Here is a 21760-nt window from a genome sequence, read left to right on the forward strand (position 1 = left end):
ATGACGTAATATGTGCCATAAGTGACATGACTGCTAAGCATTTATCTCATTTGCTTTCCTGTGCGAACGTGGACATCGACACTCCCTCGGAAATAGTTAAAAGAATATTTAAAGTTGTTACTGAACTGTCAGTTGTCGTGTTATAGCGTTTGCTATATAGTTTGTTGTTTTACCGCTTTTTGTGTTTACTGGAATTTAGATTAATGTTTACTGGATAGCTAAGACGTCTTTTTAATTATAGTGATGTTCATGTGGATTATCCATTGAACTTTGAACTTTATTTTACAGCATATTTCAATTTTTTCACGTGTTAATAATGTTACAGGCCTAATTCTGCGAAGACCTTTCGATTGAGTTGGAAAAAAATGGTCAATTAAGACGAGTTTAAAGATGACTTTGCTGTTCATATTTTCTTTTGTACCAAAAAAATGTTACTTAACTGAACTGCTAACTCGCAAATATATTGAGTTAATTAAAAACAAAATTGATAGATCGATAGGACTCTTGCTGAAAATTTTGTTAAGGAAATAAAAATATGATCTGAATGTTCAGAAAATCTTCAAACTTAAGAACCATCCATGATTAAGTATGTTTCATTTAAAATACGTGTATTCGTTTTTATTTGTTCTTTTCTTTTTTATTATTTTGTTTCTTTCGAAAACATCTTCCGTTTATTTCTTCTTTCGTGTATTTTACACTTTTGATGGTTTTAAAAAAACTTACATACCGTAATGCTTCGAATAAACGCCCCCTTCTTTTAAACGCCCCCTCGAATAGACCTCCATTTCAGTCATTTTTTAAATAAACGCCTCCCTCTAATAGATGCCCCCTCTAATAGACGCCCCTCCTTCATAAGGGGACTTTATTCGAGGCGATAGTAAAAGTATACTTACTTACTTACTTTTTCCCTAAATCTTAGATTTAAGGTTGGAAATTTAAATTTAGTTTTTCGCTTTTGAAGTTCATTGTCTAAAACATGTGAATATCTTTTATTTTCTGTTGTGAAGATATATATTATAGGTATCCTTAAAAAATGCAAAAGAGAGGAAGTGTAAAATTTTAATAAACGCCCCCTCTTTTAAACGCCCCCTCGAATAGACGCCCCCAAAAAATGTCAAAAAATTTAACAAACGCCTCGGGCGTTTATTCGAAGCATTACGGTATGTACATATAGAAATTCTTTTTCAAGCTTAAGAGCATTTTCCGCTATAGGACATAAAGCTTAAACGCAATAGGTTTTTGTTAGTGCATGTGCTATTTCACAAAATTACCGCTAGTTAAGGAAACGCTTGGGCTTAAGGGCTGTTTGCAAGGTATTTCAAGACGACGAACAACGCAGAGCTGATGTGTAGTCACACAAGTTTTGATGTTTTTTGCAGCAGCTGCTCATATTACGTTGTAAAGTTCATCTCGCGCATAAGAAAATTAAAGCAGAATATAAATTGATTACTGATTTAGAACCGAAATTTTAAGCTTTTTATTTTCTAGAAGAAAGTACGGCAAAATTGAAACAAAAAGCCCTTACCAACATATTGATAAAATGGCAAATGTTCGGTCTTGTTTATAAAGTTGGCAAAAAGCGTTAACTCCCGAATTCCCCGCATTCGGTAGGATGCAAAATTCTATTTTTTTAGAAATGTAGGTTAGGTTAGCAGCGTTGAAACTGTGCTATTTGCGCTTTTGAACATATCTGCCTTACGGAATAACCTACTTCCACCCGAAATTTGAGAATAATTGCCATGCTGATCCAAACATGTACAAAGGCCTAAATCATGTCCTCCAGTATCAACATTGGATAATTCTAAAAAATTACTGGCAGCAAAAATCAGAGAGGAATTCCCGGTTACACGAGCAAGTTCAGGTAACCTCACATCTTGACCAATTGCACCAACATATATCAACGCTTCACTGCGCACTAAATTTTCTGTGCTTACACGGACAGCGTTATTAAATTCGATATTCTCGTGCCCATCAGTAAGAAGAAGGACAACCTTTATTTCACCCTGACGCTTACATCCAGCACCAGTGTATATCTCACGAGCTTTAAGCAAAGCAGCATTAATGGCAGTACCACCAAGTTGTCGAGGTAAACCATCAATTAAAGCATTGAAATTGATCAAATTGCTGGTTTCAATGAGCCACAAGTAGCAACAATGTTAGCTTTGCTACCATAATTGACGACACCGACTCTGATTCGTGAATTCGTTCTAAGACCAAGCTGTGCAGCAAAATTCTTAACAAATGTTTTCTGTTGACCCCATTCTTCTGGGAATAATGTTCTAACACTGCTGGACGAATCCATTACAACTACATAGGATATGTCAGCATTAGAGCAGCTGATCGCTAAAAAGGCAAAACGCTTGAAGGTTAGAATATTTTGGATTTTTACATAGCCGATAAAGAGAAAATGGGTTAATAGCTGCAGCAAAGAAAAAAATTAAGATTTTAGGAACATTTTGAGAGGACTCCAGACGGATAGTGAGCCCTAATAGGATGGCGAAAATAAAAATGAAAATGCTTCTGATTTCCCGCTTACTCGTGCCCACTACATAGTCGGTTTATTAAAAACCCGAAACCTCCATTATTTTTTTCCGACTATCTTTCGTATTTCTTGCCACCTGCTATCTTTTTAATTTAGTAATGTGAAAAATTTACTAGGCTATTCATCTGTCGCTCTAGGCAATCATCATCTTTTGCTCACAAAAATTCTATTTGCATAGAGAAATAATGATCATTAAAGAATTTGCTAATGCCAGTAACAATTAGTTGTCAACGTAATTAAAAGGCTCCGACAGTCAATTAAAAATCTTACACAAAATAGGCACCAACAGTGACAATATTAACCGTCCAGCCTCGGTGTTCAAGGTAATGCATGTGACAATATTCTTAACTCCTCCCCTTTGGCTAATTCAATCATATAAGGAATGCATGAAGTAGCGATGGTGAAAGATTTTCCTGGGTTCGACTAGTCCATATTGTTGCTTTCCTATACGCGAGCCAAAATAATATCTCTAGCACCGTTAAATAGTTAAAATATAATTTCCATTTTTTTATATCTTGCTCTTAATTTCAGGGGTAAAAAATACTTCAAAATATTCGTCATCCCTTACTTCATCCTGTGTAATTCTGGACTAACGCCAATTCGTTGCATGATGCAACATAAAACAACGACGCTTTGGCAGGACTGTTACTAAGAACAAGTCGAGAGCATTTTAATCTTCGCATGGCTTTACAGTTAAAAAATCAATTTAATTAATGAAACATTCCGGAGTCATAGTAAGAACATTTTTTTGCCTCACTTTCAACTACATGTTTCGTTTTCACGGAGCATTTTTTCCTTTGTTCATGTGTATCGTGGGATTTCTACCCCCGTTACCAGAATTTGACCAAAATAAAATTTGTTTCTTTTAAGAAGAAATTGAAAAGATATCTGAAAAATTAGCTCATGTTATTTATTGGCGTTTTTCACATATTTTGGAAATTTTATCACATAGCCCAGTTTCGTTACTTCCATTAAAATTAATTACCATCCCATACAAAAATAAATCCTTTTAATATCTATTTTCGCTATTAAGAAAAACAGAGTAAACAAAACTCACTTCGTCCTTGGGTCGTTTGATTAGGTGTACGGAAAATGATCATGACTCCGTTATTGTTTTTTTCATGTTTTACATAATACAGGACTTTTTGAAGGGATGTTTTATAGATACTGTTGTGGAATTTAGTAGAAAAAATATTTGATTTCGTTTGAGTCACATAACAGGCCAACACAGATGTGGAATATAATTATGATAGATATCTTAAGAACTTCTCTATTTCGCATTTTATGTATGAATGTGAATGCCCTATGTTCTTTTTTTCATGTATATAGTAATTGCCAGTTTTGATTGCAAATACCCATTGTAACTATTTAACTTTTTCAGTACTGTGTCACAAAATGTTATAAATTCCCTAGCCTGAGCGAGTATGGTTGCTCACGACACCAAAATAAGTGGGCATTTCTCACGGCTTATGCATTGTCCCCCAAAGCGTGGCCTTAAGCTAAAATTTACTGTAAAAACAGTTAGGACAGTACTTCATATAAAGCACATATAGGTTGCAACTATATAAGCGGAGCTATATATATATATATAGACATACATGTATAACTATACGGATCAGATAAATACACGAGCTGAAAAGAAGTTACCGGAAACGGAAAAGCATTTACAACAGGTAAATGGAAAGGTATAGACGAAGTGAATCAACTCGCCTTATATATTTAATTTTTTGTATAAGAATATCAAATTTCTAACCAAGCTGGTCATTATTTTCTATTTATTTATTGTTTAAACAATGGACCAATAGATTGATTTTAACAAAAATCCCAGCCTGATATTATTACAAAGCATATTCTTTTAAAAGAAAACGCATGTAGGTGTACACTATTCTCACTTTATTTAAGCTTTCCTACCCAAGCGCACTATTCTCCTCCTCTTCCTTCTTTTAGCAACCTTTGACACTCGTCCGGATAGCCAGCCCTGCCCATTTTATTCATTTTAGTTATAATGCATCACGCTTTTTTATAAGAATTTAGTGTGTTTGCTGGTATTTTGGGTTTGAATTTTGATATTCTTATAAAAAAAGCACATTTTAAAATTATTTTCTGTAGGTCGCCACATTTAGCTAGATGTTTTAAATTTGTGTAAACTTAGTGACTAGATGTAGAAGTTTTTATTTTGTCCACAACATTCCTTTAGCAACTGATCAGAGTCATTTAACAGGCTTCTAAATCTAGCATGGTTTATGGTCACAGGAAAAGTAGCATACACCTCTTTGGCTTTTCCAAGTGTGAATTAAACAAAAGAATTGGGTGTGTCGCCATTGTGATTGTGTTGTAGAGGCATCTTTTTGAAGAGAGATGTTTGAATGTCTTGTTTGAATTGAAACGAAACGACGAAAGGAAAAGATTTTAGGTGAGCAACATTTTCTTTTCCGCTATGGAAATCTGTTTCGTATTTGTTCAAGTTTTTAGAGTTTCATTTTAATAATGGCTTCCCAAATACAAGGAGACTCAATCAAATCATCGAATCTTTTTCAAACTAAAGGCTAAATACACGGTAATTTTAAACGGACCGTTTAAATGTAAGATAAAAAAACTTACCGTGTAAACAGAAAAGATGTACAACTATTGCTTAAACTAAAGATTTCAGCATATTTTTTCGGTTTCTAATCACAACCAGTGCTCGTCGAATTCTGGCGGATCTTCTCTTCGAAAACTATTTAATAGTGCTAGCAATAACCGCAAGAAAACATGCACGTATTCCTTTTTTGGTATTTATTGTGAAAAAAGAGTTTTTGAAAACACTTATACATTTTACTTTAACATGTAGACAGGTATATTACCTGCAACTAAACTTATAAGTTTTTCTTACAACTAAACGTCCGTTTAAGTTTACCGTGTGTTTTAGCCTTAACTCTTTTTTTTATTTAATCAAGTAATAAAAACGATTACAATCCCTCTAACAAACATGTAAAACCTGACCTCGATAAAGTGGATTGAAATATCCCCGGATATAAAGTATGATAGTACACACATACCATTTGTTGTTGTAAAATTATGCTGACTGACTAAAGGTACACATCGTGCAGAAGAATGCATTGGATTAGATTCACCTTCCGCAAAACAATATCCATTGATTTTGCACGTTAAACTCTAAAAATAGGAGCATCAGTTAAGCAAGTTAAGTACAGGTAAGAAGTCACAATAGAGTTCTCAGTGGTGTGACTTGAAAGTTAAATTTTCCAACAAATTCTGGTATTTAATGTAATTTACCTTTACTTGACAAACAGCAGAGGTCGAATTACATTGAATACACTTGGAATCGTAAATAACAAATGTCTTATTCTCAGCACTGGCATGCGTCCCGTTAGAGAGTTGTATATAGAATGTATTGTAAGGTCTTCCGGTACCTCTTGAAGGATCACAAACTAAAATAAGGGGAGGTGATGGTAGAGTGCAGAGTACTTCAGCGAAAGAGACAACTACCGCTTGAGTGGTGAATGAGATGTTTCCAGGAACCTACAGCAAAAACAAAAATGCAGAATGAGGAGAAGCAGATAAAGGAATATGTTCATTCAATATGTTTATTTAAACTGACCCCTTTTATTGAAATATATCCATTTTACCTTTGGTGTAAATATGCAGAATACAGGACTGGATGGTTTAATATTGCTGCCCTCAATACTAACTGTCAAGCAACGTTTAGTTCTTCCATCACATAGTTCTACACTAGAAACCACACTTAGAGGTGTATCTAAATAGAAGCAAAAAAAGGGGTAGAATCAACTGATAATGGTAAATATACGCTTTATTAGTATAAGTATATTAACTATTTACTTTTGTTTACAGAACAGTCTGCTCCTTCAAATCCAACATTGCATGAACAAGTACTATTAACACATTGTCCCTTCCCGTTGCAATCATTTGGACATATGCTGTTGGAAATAGTGGCTGGCGGTGTCAATGTTCCGTTATTGTCCATGTCCCAATATTCATTGATACCTCTTAAAACAGTCTCTGTACACGATGTTGTCATTGCATCGATGATGGATTGGATGTAGTCATAAGAATCTGATATCTAAAGGCACATATCATTGATATATTAGGCGGCCTCAACGATTAATTGTCTAAATTATTTGCGATTTACACTTTTAACAATTTTCGAACAAACTTGTGGCGCACATGTTTTGAAGAATAATTTCGGCGAGAACTAATTGTCGCGGAGTACGCAAGTCCTAATTTTTCGCGAGAATTAAATACAGCATTTTTTTCTTAATTAATACCGTTGTGAAATGATTTTTTTTTTTGTATAAGACAAAATCAAAACTGCTAAATTTGAACTTTTCTTATGTATGAAATAATTATAAGAAAATTGAAGAAATTAGTGTCGAAACAAAACGGGAAAAGTAATTATATTTCAATAAAATCGCTAAAAATTAATTCTCTTATGGTATTCATACCACAATACACAAAAACTCATTTCTTTTTTTCCTTTTTTATTTTCTTTCCACAAACTATTGCAGAATATTCTATCTGTTAATAATAAACGTGGATATCTTAAAAAAAAACCATCTCAAACATAGTAGTGCATAAAATGTAATTTTTACTTACTAAAATTTACCAAAACATATAAATTACTCCAACCGGCTGTAAGGACATTTTTGTTAAGTTATTAGCTACAAAGCTGCGAATTACAAGTGATTTCCATATCCACGTGTTACAAGTCAAAAATTATGCTTTCAAAAGCCAGACCGTAATAAAATTTAAACAAGGTCTTATCGTTCAAATAAGCTTACCAGGATGTCTGATATACATTCACGACGAAATGTGGCGATGCCAAAACTATCTCCGAGTGTCAGTGAGCACGCTTGTCCTGATGTTGAATTTAAAATTGCGTTATCACAAAATGCTTCAACTTGAGCTTGCGTTTTTCCAGTGGGTGTTGGCCATGTTTTAGGTACAAAGTTCTGATCTGGTGGATCATACTCATATATGGTGTTGTCATCTTCGTCAGGAACAATGATGGTATTTGATAGAGATTGATTGCTACAATGTGCGAACGCTGTTGATGCAAATGGAAATTAGAATAAGAAAATAATACAAAATTACTTTAATAAAGATGTACATTTTTCGAATGCATCCCCAAATTAATACAACGTTCCAGCATTATATTCCTGCAATTTATGAATCAAATTCGAGTGTGGTTTTGGCTTAACATATTTCTAAAAATATTTACCTGCAGGAAAAATAGTTTTAAAGTTTATTGCTGATGCGAATGTTGGTCTCACAGCAAATGTTTCAATGCCACATCTACGGCTCACTACACCACCTGTTAAAAGACAGCTGCATACACTGGTGGTATTGTATTGCACCAGTCGTTTACAGCTCTTGTTTTCGCTTCTTGTGAAGAATAAACTGCTTCTATTCCGTAGCCTATGAGTGCAATTACATATTAGTATTATTTTTTATATGTTATTAAAACAGAAATTATGACGCAAAGTGCTTACGTTACCTCTATTAAAACTAGATTAAAGAAGATGGATTGAGGAAGAGTTTTCACAAAATCTTCGGACTATCTTAATGTTAATGATATTGTAGAGTACAAATTTAGATATAACAATGCTTTGACGATTTACAGGATCACCCAAGGAACACAACTCTGCAGAAGTCTCCCCTGTATTAACTATGGGAGGGGCTTGGAGGGGTGGGTCAGTAGGGCGTGGCACCTCGGCCTTCATAGCTGCTACGACTTAATTTGGAGAAAAGGCCTTATTATTAATGTCTTAGGGTTTATAAAACAGTCAGATATTGGCAGCTTGGTTGTGAAATCTCTATTTGTAGTCAGTAGGTATCTGTTTAATTTTGCTTTTACTCCTTGTGTATGGTAAGTAGATGATTTAGGCACTGAATTTGGGTTCTTTAATCAGAAAAACTTCCTGAATTTTTGCGTTTTTTAGCCTCAAAATTTGTCTAACGGAACTCTCAAAATTACCATTCGCAAAAGATATTTCAGTACACAAACTTGTCATATTGTTCATTTGCGAAAAATAAGCCACTATTTTTCTAAAGGAAAGTCTAGCTTTACAAGCTCTGTCCTACCTTTAAATCTAAAAATTCTCGAGACTTGAATTGCAAAAAAAATAAAGCGTTAATGCTTTAAGCGCTCAAAAGCTAATCCTATTATCAAAGATTTCTGAAAATGACTTTTTCAAGTTTTCATTCATTAACAATACCGACCACTTTATCGGTTGGTCTCGCAAACGTGTTTTCCGATTAGAGTATACAATTTTATACTATATATTTCGTTTTTAAACTAGACTCAACTATAATCTACACATCCTAATTTTTTTTTCTGACTGAAAATGCAAAATATTCTGAAAGTTTTTCCTACTTCCAGCTATTTACGAAAATGGAGCTGGCTGGATTTGTCTGTTGATACACAGTTCCTTCCTTTGATGTCATATCATTAAAGCGGTTTCCATCAAATATTCCACACAACCCTTCAGTCTTTTGGTGATATATAGATGGAATTTGAACGTATATATTGGCAAAAGATAGACGGCTTGATCTCCGATGGACTTGGAAAGTAATTGAAGCTCCGGAAGGAAATTCAATCTGCAAAACAAAAATCTAGCTGATATAAATGATTATTGGCAGTACCTACATTTTAAAAAATGACAGTTTAAGCTTTAGAAAAGAGTGCAAATGCTTATTCATTGACAAAATAAAAAACCTCTGCCGAATTACATGTTTCTAAATCATCAAATTATTGTGCTTTCAAGTGTTCAACCCAATATTTTCTGAGGTGCTTTTCCTGTGGCGTTATTTCTGTGAAACGAAAACAAACCTGAAATTTAGACGGATTTATTTCCTTTAAAGTTGTTCCTGGAGACGGAGGATGCTCAGTGGGAAATCTAAATTTGGGTGCAACAGAATTGCACATATCAATTGCAACAATATCATCTTTTTCTTGGGCTGCAACAGCACAGTTACATGTCACACCTTGTAAACAGTCAAACGTTCTTATATGGATCTGAAATGAAAGATAAAATATTTAACTGGTAAATCTTTTCTTATATTAATTCTTACGGTCGGAATGTCACGTGGTACCACTTTCGGTTGAGGAAAACACGGACGTGTTACAGTAGAACTCTCACAAAACAAGCATTGATTAAACAAGAACCACAAATGTCTGAATAAAAGTAAAGTCAAACCAGCAAATAATCGACTAAAACTACACAATATGACAGGTTTGTAGTAAGAAAACAAAGATTCTAGGAAGAATTCAGCTCCTATTTATGAAGAGCTGACCGCGTAAATGGCGTGTTTTACCTCAAATCATGATGGCTATCATTAAAAGTAGGAACCTGTAATTAGTTTAAAAGTATCACGTGACATTTGCCGACTGAGAAAATAACTGTGTTGTTTGTATGTGCATGCGTGGTGTGTATGTGAGACAAAAATTTGTGCTACGGACACACGAAATAACAATTGCGATAATTTTAAGTCCACTTTGTTGGCGACGGATGAAGTTGCGAGTTACTAAGAGCGATTCCTTTGTGTTTTTTGGACGAATTCCCGTGGTTCTTCCAAAGGGCTAACAGCTACAATTTATAATTTTCTAAAATACCTTCTTAAATCTTATATGTGACATGCAAAGGTGGTTTTATTGTCTACAATTTTCTTCAAAGACTTTACAAAATTACAATTTTTTGTTACCCCTTTCAAACTTGTAATTGATTATGCAAAAGTTACGGTAAATTAACTTTTATTGTTCGTTTCCTTTGTGTAGTTCATTCCCTTCTGGGCATGCATTATTCCCTGTTAAAATTTTAACGCCGGGAATTCAATTGATGTCTATTTTATTGAAAATAAAAACAAACTTGTTGAGAAAAAAAAACACGAATTTGACGATTTATTTCGTTAAAGGGGCTACGAAACGATTTAATAAGCTCCATCCCCAAAATTTCCGAAGAATGGCATGTAACGGACCACTCAAAAGGTCAAGGTGCAAGAAGTTATACACACTTTAGAACCATATAGACGTCTAGACGATCTGTTTATGAATAATTAATTTTTTATGTTGAATTTGATACTTTTTATTTTTATTTTGAAAAAAAAGAAAAATTTTCCTTCACCTTCAGTATTTTTTTTAGCCGTAAAATAAGCTACGGTCTGTAAAACATATTAAATTTTGTTTTGACGAGGGAACAGAGAGAACACGAGAAGCTGTATTTGTTAAAAGTGCTACGTTACTAGCTTTAAGAAGGTAATAAATACATTTAAAAAGATTGTAAACGCTTGGAATGGCCTTGAGTACAATAATCTTATATGTTTCTATGCAAAATTTCAAAGGATGTAGCCATCTAGCTAGCTAGTTCAAAAGATTTGAAGTTTATTTATCAGAAAATTTGTGTAAAGCAAGGTAAGTACTAATGTCGAAAAGCACAATATGATATTTGAGATGATTTAAGTTGTCATTTTTCTCTAGAGTAATCTTAAAATTTTCCACCGCCATTAGCTCGATTCCGTAAAGTCGAAAACCCACAGTCGTTTTGTAGCCCCTTCAATTTCGCTCGATTCCGTAAAGTCGAAAACCCACAGTCGTTTTGTAGCCCCTTCAATTTCGTTTGACATTTTAAACATCTAGCATTAACCATACAGATTTATAAAGTTCATTTTTCCGTGAGTAATAAGACTAGTTCATATAATTGTGCCGCATTGCAACCTTTTTTATACGAAACAACGATCTTCGTAAAAAGGTACAATATGTTAGGAAATAGAATTTTAGCCATTTTTTCCTATCTTAACATCACCTTGATATAATATAATATAACATCACCTTGAAATTATTTTTAACACTTTGTGCTAACACGAAGTCCCCAATATTGAAGAAGGCATACCAGGTGTTATCAAACGTGGAAATATATGGATCGCCTGAAGACGAACATAAAGCCGTTGCCACGTTAGTTGTTGTAACCTACGAAAGAAACAGAAAGCGTGAACTGGTTTAAATCTTTTCCTACTTAAGATTTTTTATTAAAGCAAATCAAGCCTTTGGCTAAACTCTCTTTTTGGAAAGGACAACACAGAGAAATGAAGGAAGGTCAAGAGTTTGTTTACTTCCGTGGTGCTTATTTTTTTATGCAAGTGAAATGCTAAGAAAAAAAAGCGTGCAATTATTAAAAATTGTGTTTGCTTTGATACGTAGTAAAAGTAGGTCGTAATTATTTTTTTTACTTTTTTACTTCTTTGTTTGCCATCGAAAATATAAAGATGATTGGCATGACTTTAATTTATGGTACAACGAAACTTAATCAAAACAAACACGCAGAGCACTTACTATGATTGGAGGAGATGGTGAATAGTTAAGCCAATCAAACATGTTTACAGATTGATTAACAACTGGTGTGATTGTAACGGTAGTCTGACCATCATCAATAAAATCTTGAATAGGATGTATAACTAGTTCTTGCATACTCGATGAATTTGGTTTAAATGACAGCATACAGGTGCTGAGCAGGATATCAGATCTCTGGTATGGAAAAGAGATGGTCACTTCACAGTTTGTGCTACCATTATTACATACGATGGGAACAGTGTTAGTTACATTTACTTTCGCAGCTTCTGAACCTTCAGTAACTACGACTTGTCGTGGTTCAACCTGAAATGTACGAAATAATTAAAGTCGTTTCTTAAAATCCTTTCTTTACGTACAATTGTTTTCAAATTTTTTTCAAATTCAAAATGTTTACGGCCGTTAATCTCTGCAATTATTCTCGTTAACTGATCTGTAGATACACCAGTTTATCATACTGCCACCAACCCCTTTCTTCCTTTTGAGCAAACTTGCTGACTTAATGTTTTACATCTTCGTTACGGCCGTTAGGGTATAATCCCACAAATTGCTTTGAAAATTTTTAACTGCATCAAAGTTCGCGCGAGTAATCCACATAAAATGTTAGTTAGCTAGCGATTTATTTTTTATGCAGTTAGCCTCACTAATTTTGTGAGATATATCATGTCACTTGTTTCCAAGATGGACCACAAAGGCAGCTCTAGAGTGTTCAAAACTCCAATTTGAGCTACAGTAATCGATCTAGACAACGATGTTATGTGGGGATCGAACCTACAACCTTTTAGAAGTAAACAAAGCACTCCATCGACTGAGCTACCGATCCCAAACGTGCTTTTAAAGTCTCCACTTACCTTAATCCCAGCAAAGTATACGTTGCTTTCATGGAAAGGGCTTTTTATGTTTGACGTGTTTGTATACCATGTTCGAACTTTGCATGAGATCTAGATTAGTTTGGTTAAACTGTGTATATACTTAGCTTTATTCAATGTTTTTAATTTTTGTTTTGATTTATGATGAACTATGTTGGTTACCTCTACCCCAAGTTGATATAAACTTTGAAACATGTTCTCATTCATCAACAAAGATGTTCTTGAGCCATTCAAAAAAATGTCAGTCTTGTTAATCTTTTTATCGCCGTTGTACCACGTGATCTCATACACACCTCTTGGATCAAGCACATCTTTGCTAAGACTGCAGTTGAAAACTAAGCGATTATTTTGCGCCGTCACTTCCATTGTAGGCTTGCGACGAATTCTTGGAAAAATACCTGAAACATGATAGTTTAACCTGTAAAATTGTTTTAAGCAATGACTTACATAACCCCCTTTCTCAGAGTAGTTGTCATGGTAAAAATCAAAGCTTGAGTGTTGATTGCATTGAAAGAATTCTTCTTTGGCTTTTTTTAATCGTAGTATATAGACTCAGTTGTAACAACGAGAAAAGATAGTGGTAGACATGCTACGACTATATCAAAACCATGTAGAGCTTACGCCACATTCTGAAATTTTTCAAACAGAATATATTTTGAGCATGCGCACTGGTAATTGATATTTTTTCTCGATTTTATTTCTTTTTTTTCTGTTCTTGCACTCAAAACCGAGAAGATAAAATAATTTTGTCCACTCAGAAGACGTAAAAATAGCTAATAGAGCAATAATGTGAAAACAAAAGATGGCGTTTGCTCGATGCTGTGGAAAGTTTACTTTAGAAACTTTACAAAGGATAATAACACTTAAATAAGAGATTGAAAAATGAAGCGCAAAATTTATTTTTCTTACTTCCCTTTCCTTGATTTGATTCTAAAATCTTAAACCTTATTATGCGGATGTCAGTATATCCCTTACATTTTTCATTGTTTAGTGGGTCTTGCTCTTAATGCTTATGCAATACAAACATGTTGATTATGTGAGGAAGACGTTTTGTGGCTATTACACAAAAGAGACTACACTGCATTCTCAATCAATTCCAACGGTTTTGAATTTTGAATTTTTTTTCTTATTCTGTATTTCCTAATAAATGTGTGCCTCTCATTGCCTTATATCCCATCCAGAGAAAAAACATTTAAGTGTATGTATATGTAATAAATAAAATAATGTCTACCTCCTGGTTTTCCTATTCTATATATCCATTCTCCATTTACACCCACATTTGATGTGGTTACTAGCTTGCTCACATTTGCCATGCGATGCAAAGGATGTTTGAAAAAGTTCGCCTGTGTGCTGTTTCCATCATTCCAACCAAACTATGTTTAAACCGAGTTAAGAATATTACACTGGTAATTTACAATGTATGCATTTATCACGACTAAAATTGTTTCTTGCGTCGTCAGTAACAACAACAAGGACAATAATGACGACAACAACAACAACTGCAACAACAACACAATAACAACAACAACTACAACAACAACAACAACAACAACAACAACAACAACAACAACAACAACACCACCAACAACAACAACGACAACAACGACAACAACAACAACAACGACAACAACGACAACAACGATAACGACAACAACAACAACAACGACAACAACAGTAATAGAATAATTTTTTTATCCAAAAGTTTTTGCCATTTACTTCTCAATCTTAACTTTGTTATTGTTAAAGGGACTAAAGAGTCTACTAAACAGCTCAAGTAAGATCTCCGTCATTTATGCTACTCTCCATCATCCATTCTTAGCTGTAATTTTACTATTCTAAATTTTTAGGGTGAAGTATCACCGTGTTTATATTCTCTCATTTAATTTATTCTATAGTTTTATTTTAAGCGAAATATTATTAACCTTTTATAGATTGATTCGACTCTTTATATTTGTCTGTCTGTGCGCTGTGTAAAAACACAGATTCACGGAATGACAAATGCAACATAGCTTTACCGAATTTTTTAAAGTTTTAATTTGGTTCGAACATTATAACTTTCCAATGAAAAAAGGTGCCTTCCAGTGAACCGTTAGAAAGAAGTTAGATCTGAGAAACTTGTTTGTTGAAATGATAACTTTATCCTTTTCCACAATTGTTGATCGATTTTATCTTAATAAATTTAACTACTTTTTATGTTACCACGCTATTATGCCAGTAATCTTGATTACGCCTGTTGATGTAAATTCATTCGTGTTTTAAATTGAAAAAAAAGCGATTTGATAGTTATGCGCAGATCATTCAGGCAACTTCAAATTTAACCCAAATAGTTCTGCAAAATTTAGGTTGGGTGGTCCCGCGCGAGTTAACAGCATTACTAATTAAGTTTTATAGAATCTATAGAATTGTATACACATAAATTAAAAATATATTTTAACAAACAAGGATTAAATTTGAGTAGAAAGTTTGAATTAACACCACAACAGAAAGGAATTCAATCATAATGAGTGTTTTATGGATTCTGGATTCTATGAAAAAAAAACAAAAAAAAAAACAAGCGAACAAACAAACAAACAAACAAACACACAAGAAAACAAATAAGCAAAAAAGCAAAAAATCAACCTTAAAACAAACAAAGTTCTAATTAATTTAAAACACTTACCGATGTTATTTTCGACAAATTCTCTAATTGATTGTAAAGAAAGAAAATAAACGTTTCTGTAGCATCACAAGCTAATGCAAGCTGGACCGTTACTGTCGCCTAGAAAATATAAATTCCATTATAAAGTTTCACCAAAACTTTAAATATTACTTTTAAATATTATCAGATAACATCAGAAGTGCTTAAAACAAACTATCAAATTAAAACCAAGCGGGAAAGGATCACATGACATTTTTGTTCTCATATATTCTTAGGATTTTTTTAGTGACAAACTTAGAGGTATGATCTAATTGAAATTAAAATTTTGGGGCTTTAGTTCTCTGTGATTATTGTGCTGTTAACTAATACAAAAAAGAGAATGTCATGATGCTTCCGCCTAACAGATAAGGAAAAAAAAATTCTTCCTCAAAACGGTATACTACTGACAGCTTCTCCAAACACAGTTTTAGTGTTTAAGCGAGTAAGATATAAATAATTTGAGCTTACTGCACTGTTCTGGTAAATGTTCGTTTTAAACCATGTAACAACAAGCACGAAATTTGGTTGAAACGCTACTCCTTTTTTTCGCAAGATCTCTTGTGAAGCTTTCACCAAAACTCTTCCTTCTGTATGTATCTGATAGTAAAACTTTGCAGACGTTTTTATAAACTCGAGGTCAGTCCAAAAGGGTGCTATCATGGCAACACCGGTAAAAGGGAAATCTAACGAAACAAATCTGTTGTATATTGTTTTTCCAAACGCAACGTAACCATTTGTGGAAATCTGAAAAATAGTAAAGAAAGTATTAGTGATTGGATAGTTTCAGAGATGCTGTAGCTATGTGGGAGGTAGACACAATGGGTTCAACATTTTGCAAAAGAGCATCGTGATAGTGGATGTCTTCACAATAGCTTACCTTAAATTTAAACTTCCAAGAATTTGAGTATAACTGCCTGAAGCACCGACTATAGCAAATTTCTCTGTCCTGATTGGTCGAGAAGTTACAATATATTGCACATGTTGTACGCTTTTAAGCGGTATGTTAATTTTGTATACCGTAGATGAATATTTCTATAGATTGAAGCAAATAAAGCAAATTCTACTGCTACGACTTTCTTATTTGTGTCAACAAGAACCTCCGCGGCATAGCAATGTTCTTTGAAAAAGAATATAGTTATTTTACTCGAATGAAGAGGAAAAGGCGTGATTAACCATGGCGTGGTTAGATCTATTCAACTGACGATAATTAGAATATGTAAGAAAACGAAATTCATAATCGTGATGCAGACTCGAAAAATTTATTTTTGTTGCGTTTGACACATGGCCTAATTTAAACTCCGTTTTTATTACCTTTGTCATTACTGACGCCATGTTTTAAAACTCGTAGCTAAAAATTCATAGCAAGGAACGGTCTTAAAAATGCCGCCATATTGAAAGAAAGGAGGAAATAACTAACTAAATAACAATAAGATACTTCTTACCTGCACGTCAACATTATTAATTCGGTTAAAAAATGGAATATGAGGTGTTGTTATTGGCAGAACAGCATCGTCTTGACGTAAAAGTCGTGTGTTGTTTTCTTTGTCAATTATTACAACATCGCTTGCTGTTGTTCCAAAGGGAAAGAAATCGGATATTGGAAGCGATGATACTATGTTGAACATTCCTGAAAACATTATGAACTTAATAAAAAAGTTCGCCATCATGACAGAGTTATCAAGGTTAGCTACTTTATTGTCTTTGTTAGCCACTGCTGCTCAACAATGTGAGCGAGGTAATGCTAATCCAGGTTATCGTTTCTGGAGATAATGTATATCATCATCAGGGGCGGATCTAGGAATTTTTTTTGGTTAGGCAAAATTTCATAGATTTTTTGGCAAAGTAATGTCAAGGGTTGTGGTGTTGTACGAGGTAAATCGGCCGTTTTGTGTTTTTGCTGTAAAAGGAACTAAAATTTTCCCAAAAGTAAGGTTTTTAGTTATTAAGAATCCTTCTAGATTAGAAACGAAAGTTTCTTTATAGCCAAACAAATAACAGTAACCCCCGTAGTTTTACCACTTTATCCTTGTTAAAACATGCGGATGGAAAATGCGTCCGGTTAGCAAATTCGATTTGAAACAGGGTTAGCGTTTCCATAATTTCTTTGAATCACATACTGGTATTAAGTATCTTAGCATCTTTTTTCGTTTTACGCACATAATACGAGAACAAGTAATAAGTTGGGGATTTGCTTCATTTCAAAACATGCAATAAGTCTAATAACTAACAATACAACAAAAAATTACATTACAAGACAATTTTAGGAATAGATAGTCAACAGTAGTGCAACGTAGAAATATTGTTTGGAAAATTATAGTCTGTGTTAAGAACCTGCAAATGCACAAAGAAAACCAGCATATAAAAGAATGAAAGATTTCCAGTTAGACTTACAGTGTAAGATCGCAACATATAATAAACGTGTACAAAAAGTATATAGTAATCACCTCTTCATGAAGTTAATACAGTTTAGCATTAGGGTTACTGGTGTAGTTTTGCACCAATTTCTATTAAGCATTAATTTTAATGCTATGAAATTCCCACAAGAGAAAGGCAGTTTATTAAGCCAGAAAAGAGTTAGAAATTAGAAAAATAACATCAAAACATTTAACATGTCTCATATTATTTACCCTTACATGTCCCTGTCAACTATGTTTAAAAAATATTTTAATACTGTAAAATCTTTAAGAAAGTTTTAGTAACTATAAGCCAATTATGAAGATTCTCATATAAAAAGCAACATATATACAAATCCTACTCATACCCATAAGTTGACATGACATTTGTTAGTTTACAGTCTGTAACAGAACGTTTTTTAACATGCAATTCTTGTTTCGATCTGTATATGTTTTACGTGAAAATCATTTCTATGATTTACTTGAATATTCACAAGTTATTTTGATTGATTTTTTTCACCAACTTTGTGGATTATACCAGATATATATCCATTGTTTACAGTTTTCCAATATTATAAGGATTCAGAACAAATCTTCTGTGTTATTTACTTGAATATTCATCATAGGTACCAGGGTGACATCAAAATACAAGTTATTTTGATTGATTTTTTTCACCTTCTTAGTTCCTCTTATGAAACACAACTTTGTGGATTATACCAGATATATATCTATTGTTTACAGTTTTCCAATATTATAAGGATTCAGAACAAATCTTCTGTGTTATTTACTTGAATATTCATCATAGGTACCAGGGTGACATCAAAATACAAGTTATTTTGATTGATTTTTTTCACCTTCTTAGTTCCTCTTATGAAACACAACTTTGTGGATTATACCAGATATATATCTATTGTTTACAGTTTTCCAATATTATAAGGATTCAGAACAAATCTTCTGTGTTATTTACTTGAATATTCATCATAGGTACCAGGGTGACATCAAAATACAAGTTATTTTGATTGATTTTTTTCACCTTCTTAGTTCCTCTTATGAAACACAACTTTGTGGATTATACCAGATATATATCCATTGTTTACAGTTTTCCAATATTATAAGGATTAACAAATCTGTGTTCTTTTAATTGATGGTGATTTTCGTTGTTAGAAGAATATTCATCTTAGGTACCAGGGTGACATCAAAATATCTTATCCTAAAACAAAATTATATACGTTGTATTGCTCAGCAAGATGAGAATAAGAAATATTATAAAACAAACTTGGACTATTCTTAGATTAGGTATTGCTTCATTCTTTTGTTTTTAGCAATTTTATTACAATTAAAAGTAACATGGGAAAGTCAAAGAGATCTTCTCGTGTTCTTAAAAGTTTTAAAATGAGCAGTGGGATGTTGCATATAAAATGCACTGTTTAAAAGTTCCCACAAAGTCAAAGTTCTTAGGGACAATCACAATAAAAAAGTATATGCTAAGCGTATAAATTTGGCGGTGGGACGAGGTAGAATCCTTTGCCGTTTAATTATATCTCATACTGTATACATCGATTTCTTAGAGAACAGAAAGTATTAATAACTTTTAGTGTCTACCTGCTTAGCAGGGACACATGGCCGAGTGCTTATGGTTTCAAGGACTGACAACACTCAAAGATTACCTTTTCTGATTTGATGTTTAGGGGAGGGAAAGGGGATCTGCAGATCTATTAACATTTAGCTTGGACTTTTGCGTTCATGAAAGAGCTGTCCCTTAGTTATCTTACAAGAATGTATTCTCTCCCTAACAGAAACAAAGATACACAGTTGCATAAACGGCTACACAAAGCCTACACGAAGCCAGTGACCCTTAAGACGTTAAAGAAAAAAAACTAACAAAATTCCAACTAATACACATACAGGTAGCTAGTAATACTCTATACCGAATTTAACATACACATCAAAACATCTCTCGACCGCCAAGACAGTGTTGACATAAATTGCCTCAGTTAGCTATCTCGTTTAGCATTGGGCTTTTATGTTTATAAACAATGCATTTGATCAAGGCCAAGTTAAAACCTTTTGTTTTGATAAGAAAAAGATTTAAATTACACGTTTTGTAAGAACATCTGGTGGTTTACCACTTTTAAGAATAGTTCTTGACACAAAAGTGCCTAAAATTCAGGAGCAGCTAAAACTAAAATATTTCAAGTATTACTGAATTTATTGTCTCTTGCAGAGGAAGATAAAGGTTTGGTTTGAGACAACAACACGGCACACGTGGCCAAAATACTTCTCTCCAGCATTTCCAATCCTTTCAATATCTGAAAAGGTTTCCAAATTCAAAACTTCTTTATTTAACTTAGGTGGCATACAATTGCTTTAATATTCTAGACATTTGAAGTGCTCCCTGCAATTGGACCTGATCCAGGTAAACCATGTTGAAAAAGAAACATCCACTCCATGTAACCGTACCCGTGGTCGTTTTAGGCGTTTAAACTTTAAAACCCACGGACGTTTTAGGCGTTTTTTCTTCACATTCCAGAATTTCATTCATTGGAACTTGAAAACCCGCGGACGTTTTAGGCGTTTTTTCTTCCATCTGTGATTTTCATTCATTCGGAACTTTAAAACCCGCGGACGTTTTAGGCGAATAGACATTTTGCCTAAGATCGCCCCGGGTTTGCTTATTTGAGTAAAATAAAACACGCACGCCGCGCATCGTCATAGTCGAAATCGGCGGATGCCAAAAATAAATTGATAAAAATAATTTAGTTTTTTTTATAGATTATTCTATCTATAGAGAATTTTTTTTCTAGTTCACAAAACTAGGCTTAGGCAATTGCCTAGGCTGCCTAACCCTAGATCCGCCCCTGTATCAAAACTGGTTACGGTTAATTGACTTTTAGTCAAAAGTTAATTGTATAAAACTAAATTTAATTACCTATTGGCATGCGATATAATTAATGTTTATCAAAACAAAACTAGGAAGCATAATTCTTAAAATGGTACTCTGTCATTTTTACTGTCAGTGAGCAAGTTCAACATGGAAAAAGCAAATTCGACATAGTGGATGTTTAAAAAAAAGCTAAAAATATCAGATCTTGATATTCTCATCACATTCTTCGGTATTTACGATATCGATATTAGTATTCTTAGCGGAAGTTTTATATGACGAAATTTTGTATTCTGCAGAAAATAGCATTTACAGAAAAAAGAAACTGCGATCAATTTAAAGTCACACAAATTATGTTCTACATTCAAATAACACAGGATAGAGAGAAATGTAAAGAGCATACTGAACATGGAAATGTAAATTAGGGAAAATATATCGAGTTAATGGTTGTATCCTTAACTGCCTTGCCGTGTTAACAGGGGATCTCGACTAAATTTAAACAATACATATTGTGTCATTAAATGTGTTCGTGCTATTATTCTTATATTATAACATGCTTGTGTGAGTGACTATGTAAGTCCACGGCACAAAAATTGCGGGTCACTTTCTTCAAGTTCATGTATTGTTGTCTCCCATAAGCGTGGCGTTACGCTAAAATTTAATAAAAGAAGTAAGCCGCCAAACGTGAAAACAGGGTATCTATTTGTTACCTATGCTAAAGCACCGTACGCGGCCGTAATGTTTTAAATAACCTATTTTTAAACCCGGTTTACCATGGCCGAGCCGTATATTACGGAAACAAGTTGTTTATCAACTAAAAAAAAACGAATTGGAAGGAAACCAGAGCTGAATATAATTAGAATATAAAATGTAAAAAAAAACTGTAGTTGTCGAGTATAAAAAGTTGGTTTTGTTAGTTAGAAGTTTTTTTTATAAAGAAGTAAAACCTGCAATGATATAACGTCACAAAGAGAACTGATTGAAAATCTATGAGACAACTGTAGTTAAGAATTTCCAAACCGTTCTCTTTGGGACGAAGC

At 33.5% G+C, this 21760-nt stretch overlaps 1 protein-coding gene across 3 annotated transcripts; it reads right to left on the bottom strand.

Annotated features, from left to right (window-relative positions):
* Positions 1-1793: 1793 nt before the first annotated feature.
* On the bottom strand, positions 1794-20696 carry LOC130623945 (von Willebrand factor D and EGF domain-containing protein-like). 3 transcript variants are annotated; one of them, XM_057439494.1, is made up of 17 exons: positions 16889-20696; positions 15915-16190; positions 15429-15527; positions 14001-14142; positions 12932-13167; positions 12752-12841; positions 11886-12206; positions 11385-11522; positions 9390-9575; positions 8934-9157; positions 7779-7975; positions 7339-7604; positions 6380-6620; positions 6141-6296; positions 5816-5970; positions 5581-5695; positions 1797-2343 (listed from the first exon to the last, which is right to left on the bottom strand). In XM_057439494.1, the coding sequence occupies exons 1-17, from the start codon at positions 17111-17113 to the stop codon at positions 2117-2119; spliced, it is 3294 nt and encodes a 1097-aa protein (XP_057295477.1). In that variant the 5' UTR covers positions 17114-20696; the 3' UTR covers positions 1797-2116. The 3 variants fall into 3 exon arrangements, with proteins under 3 accessions (XP_057295478.1, XP_057295477.1, XP_057295479.1); XM_057439495.1 differs by lacking the exon at positions 9390-9575 and having other exon boundaries at positions 1794-2343; XM_057439496.1 differs by lacking the exons at positions 1797-2343; positions 5581-5695 and having other exon boundaries at positions 5829-6061.
* Positions 20697-21760: the final 1064 nt, after the last annotated feature.

This window comes from Hydractinia symbiolongicarpus, chromosome 13, assembly GCF_029227915.1.
Source record: "Hydractinia symbiolongicarpus strain clone_291-10 chromosome 13, HSymV2.1, whole genome shotgun sequence".
NCBI lineage: Eukaryota > Metazoa > Cnidaria > Hydrozoa > Anthoathecata > Hydractiniidae > Hydractinia > Hydractinia symbiolongicarpus.

Coding starts and splice junctions, on each gene's coding strand:
- LOC130623945 (XM_057439494.1), bottom strand. CDS start 17,113: ATGATGGCGAACTTTTTTATTAAGTTCATAATGTTTTCAGGAATGTTC. Junction 5,971..6,140: donor GATATATTTCAATAAAAGGG/GTCAGTTTAAAT, acceptor CCCTTATTTTAG/TTTGTGATCCTTCAAGAGGT. Junction 2,344..5,580: donor TAATTTTACAACAACAAATG/GTATGTGTGTAC, acceptor TTGCCTTTTTAG/CGATCAGCTGCTCTAATGCT.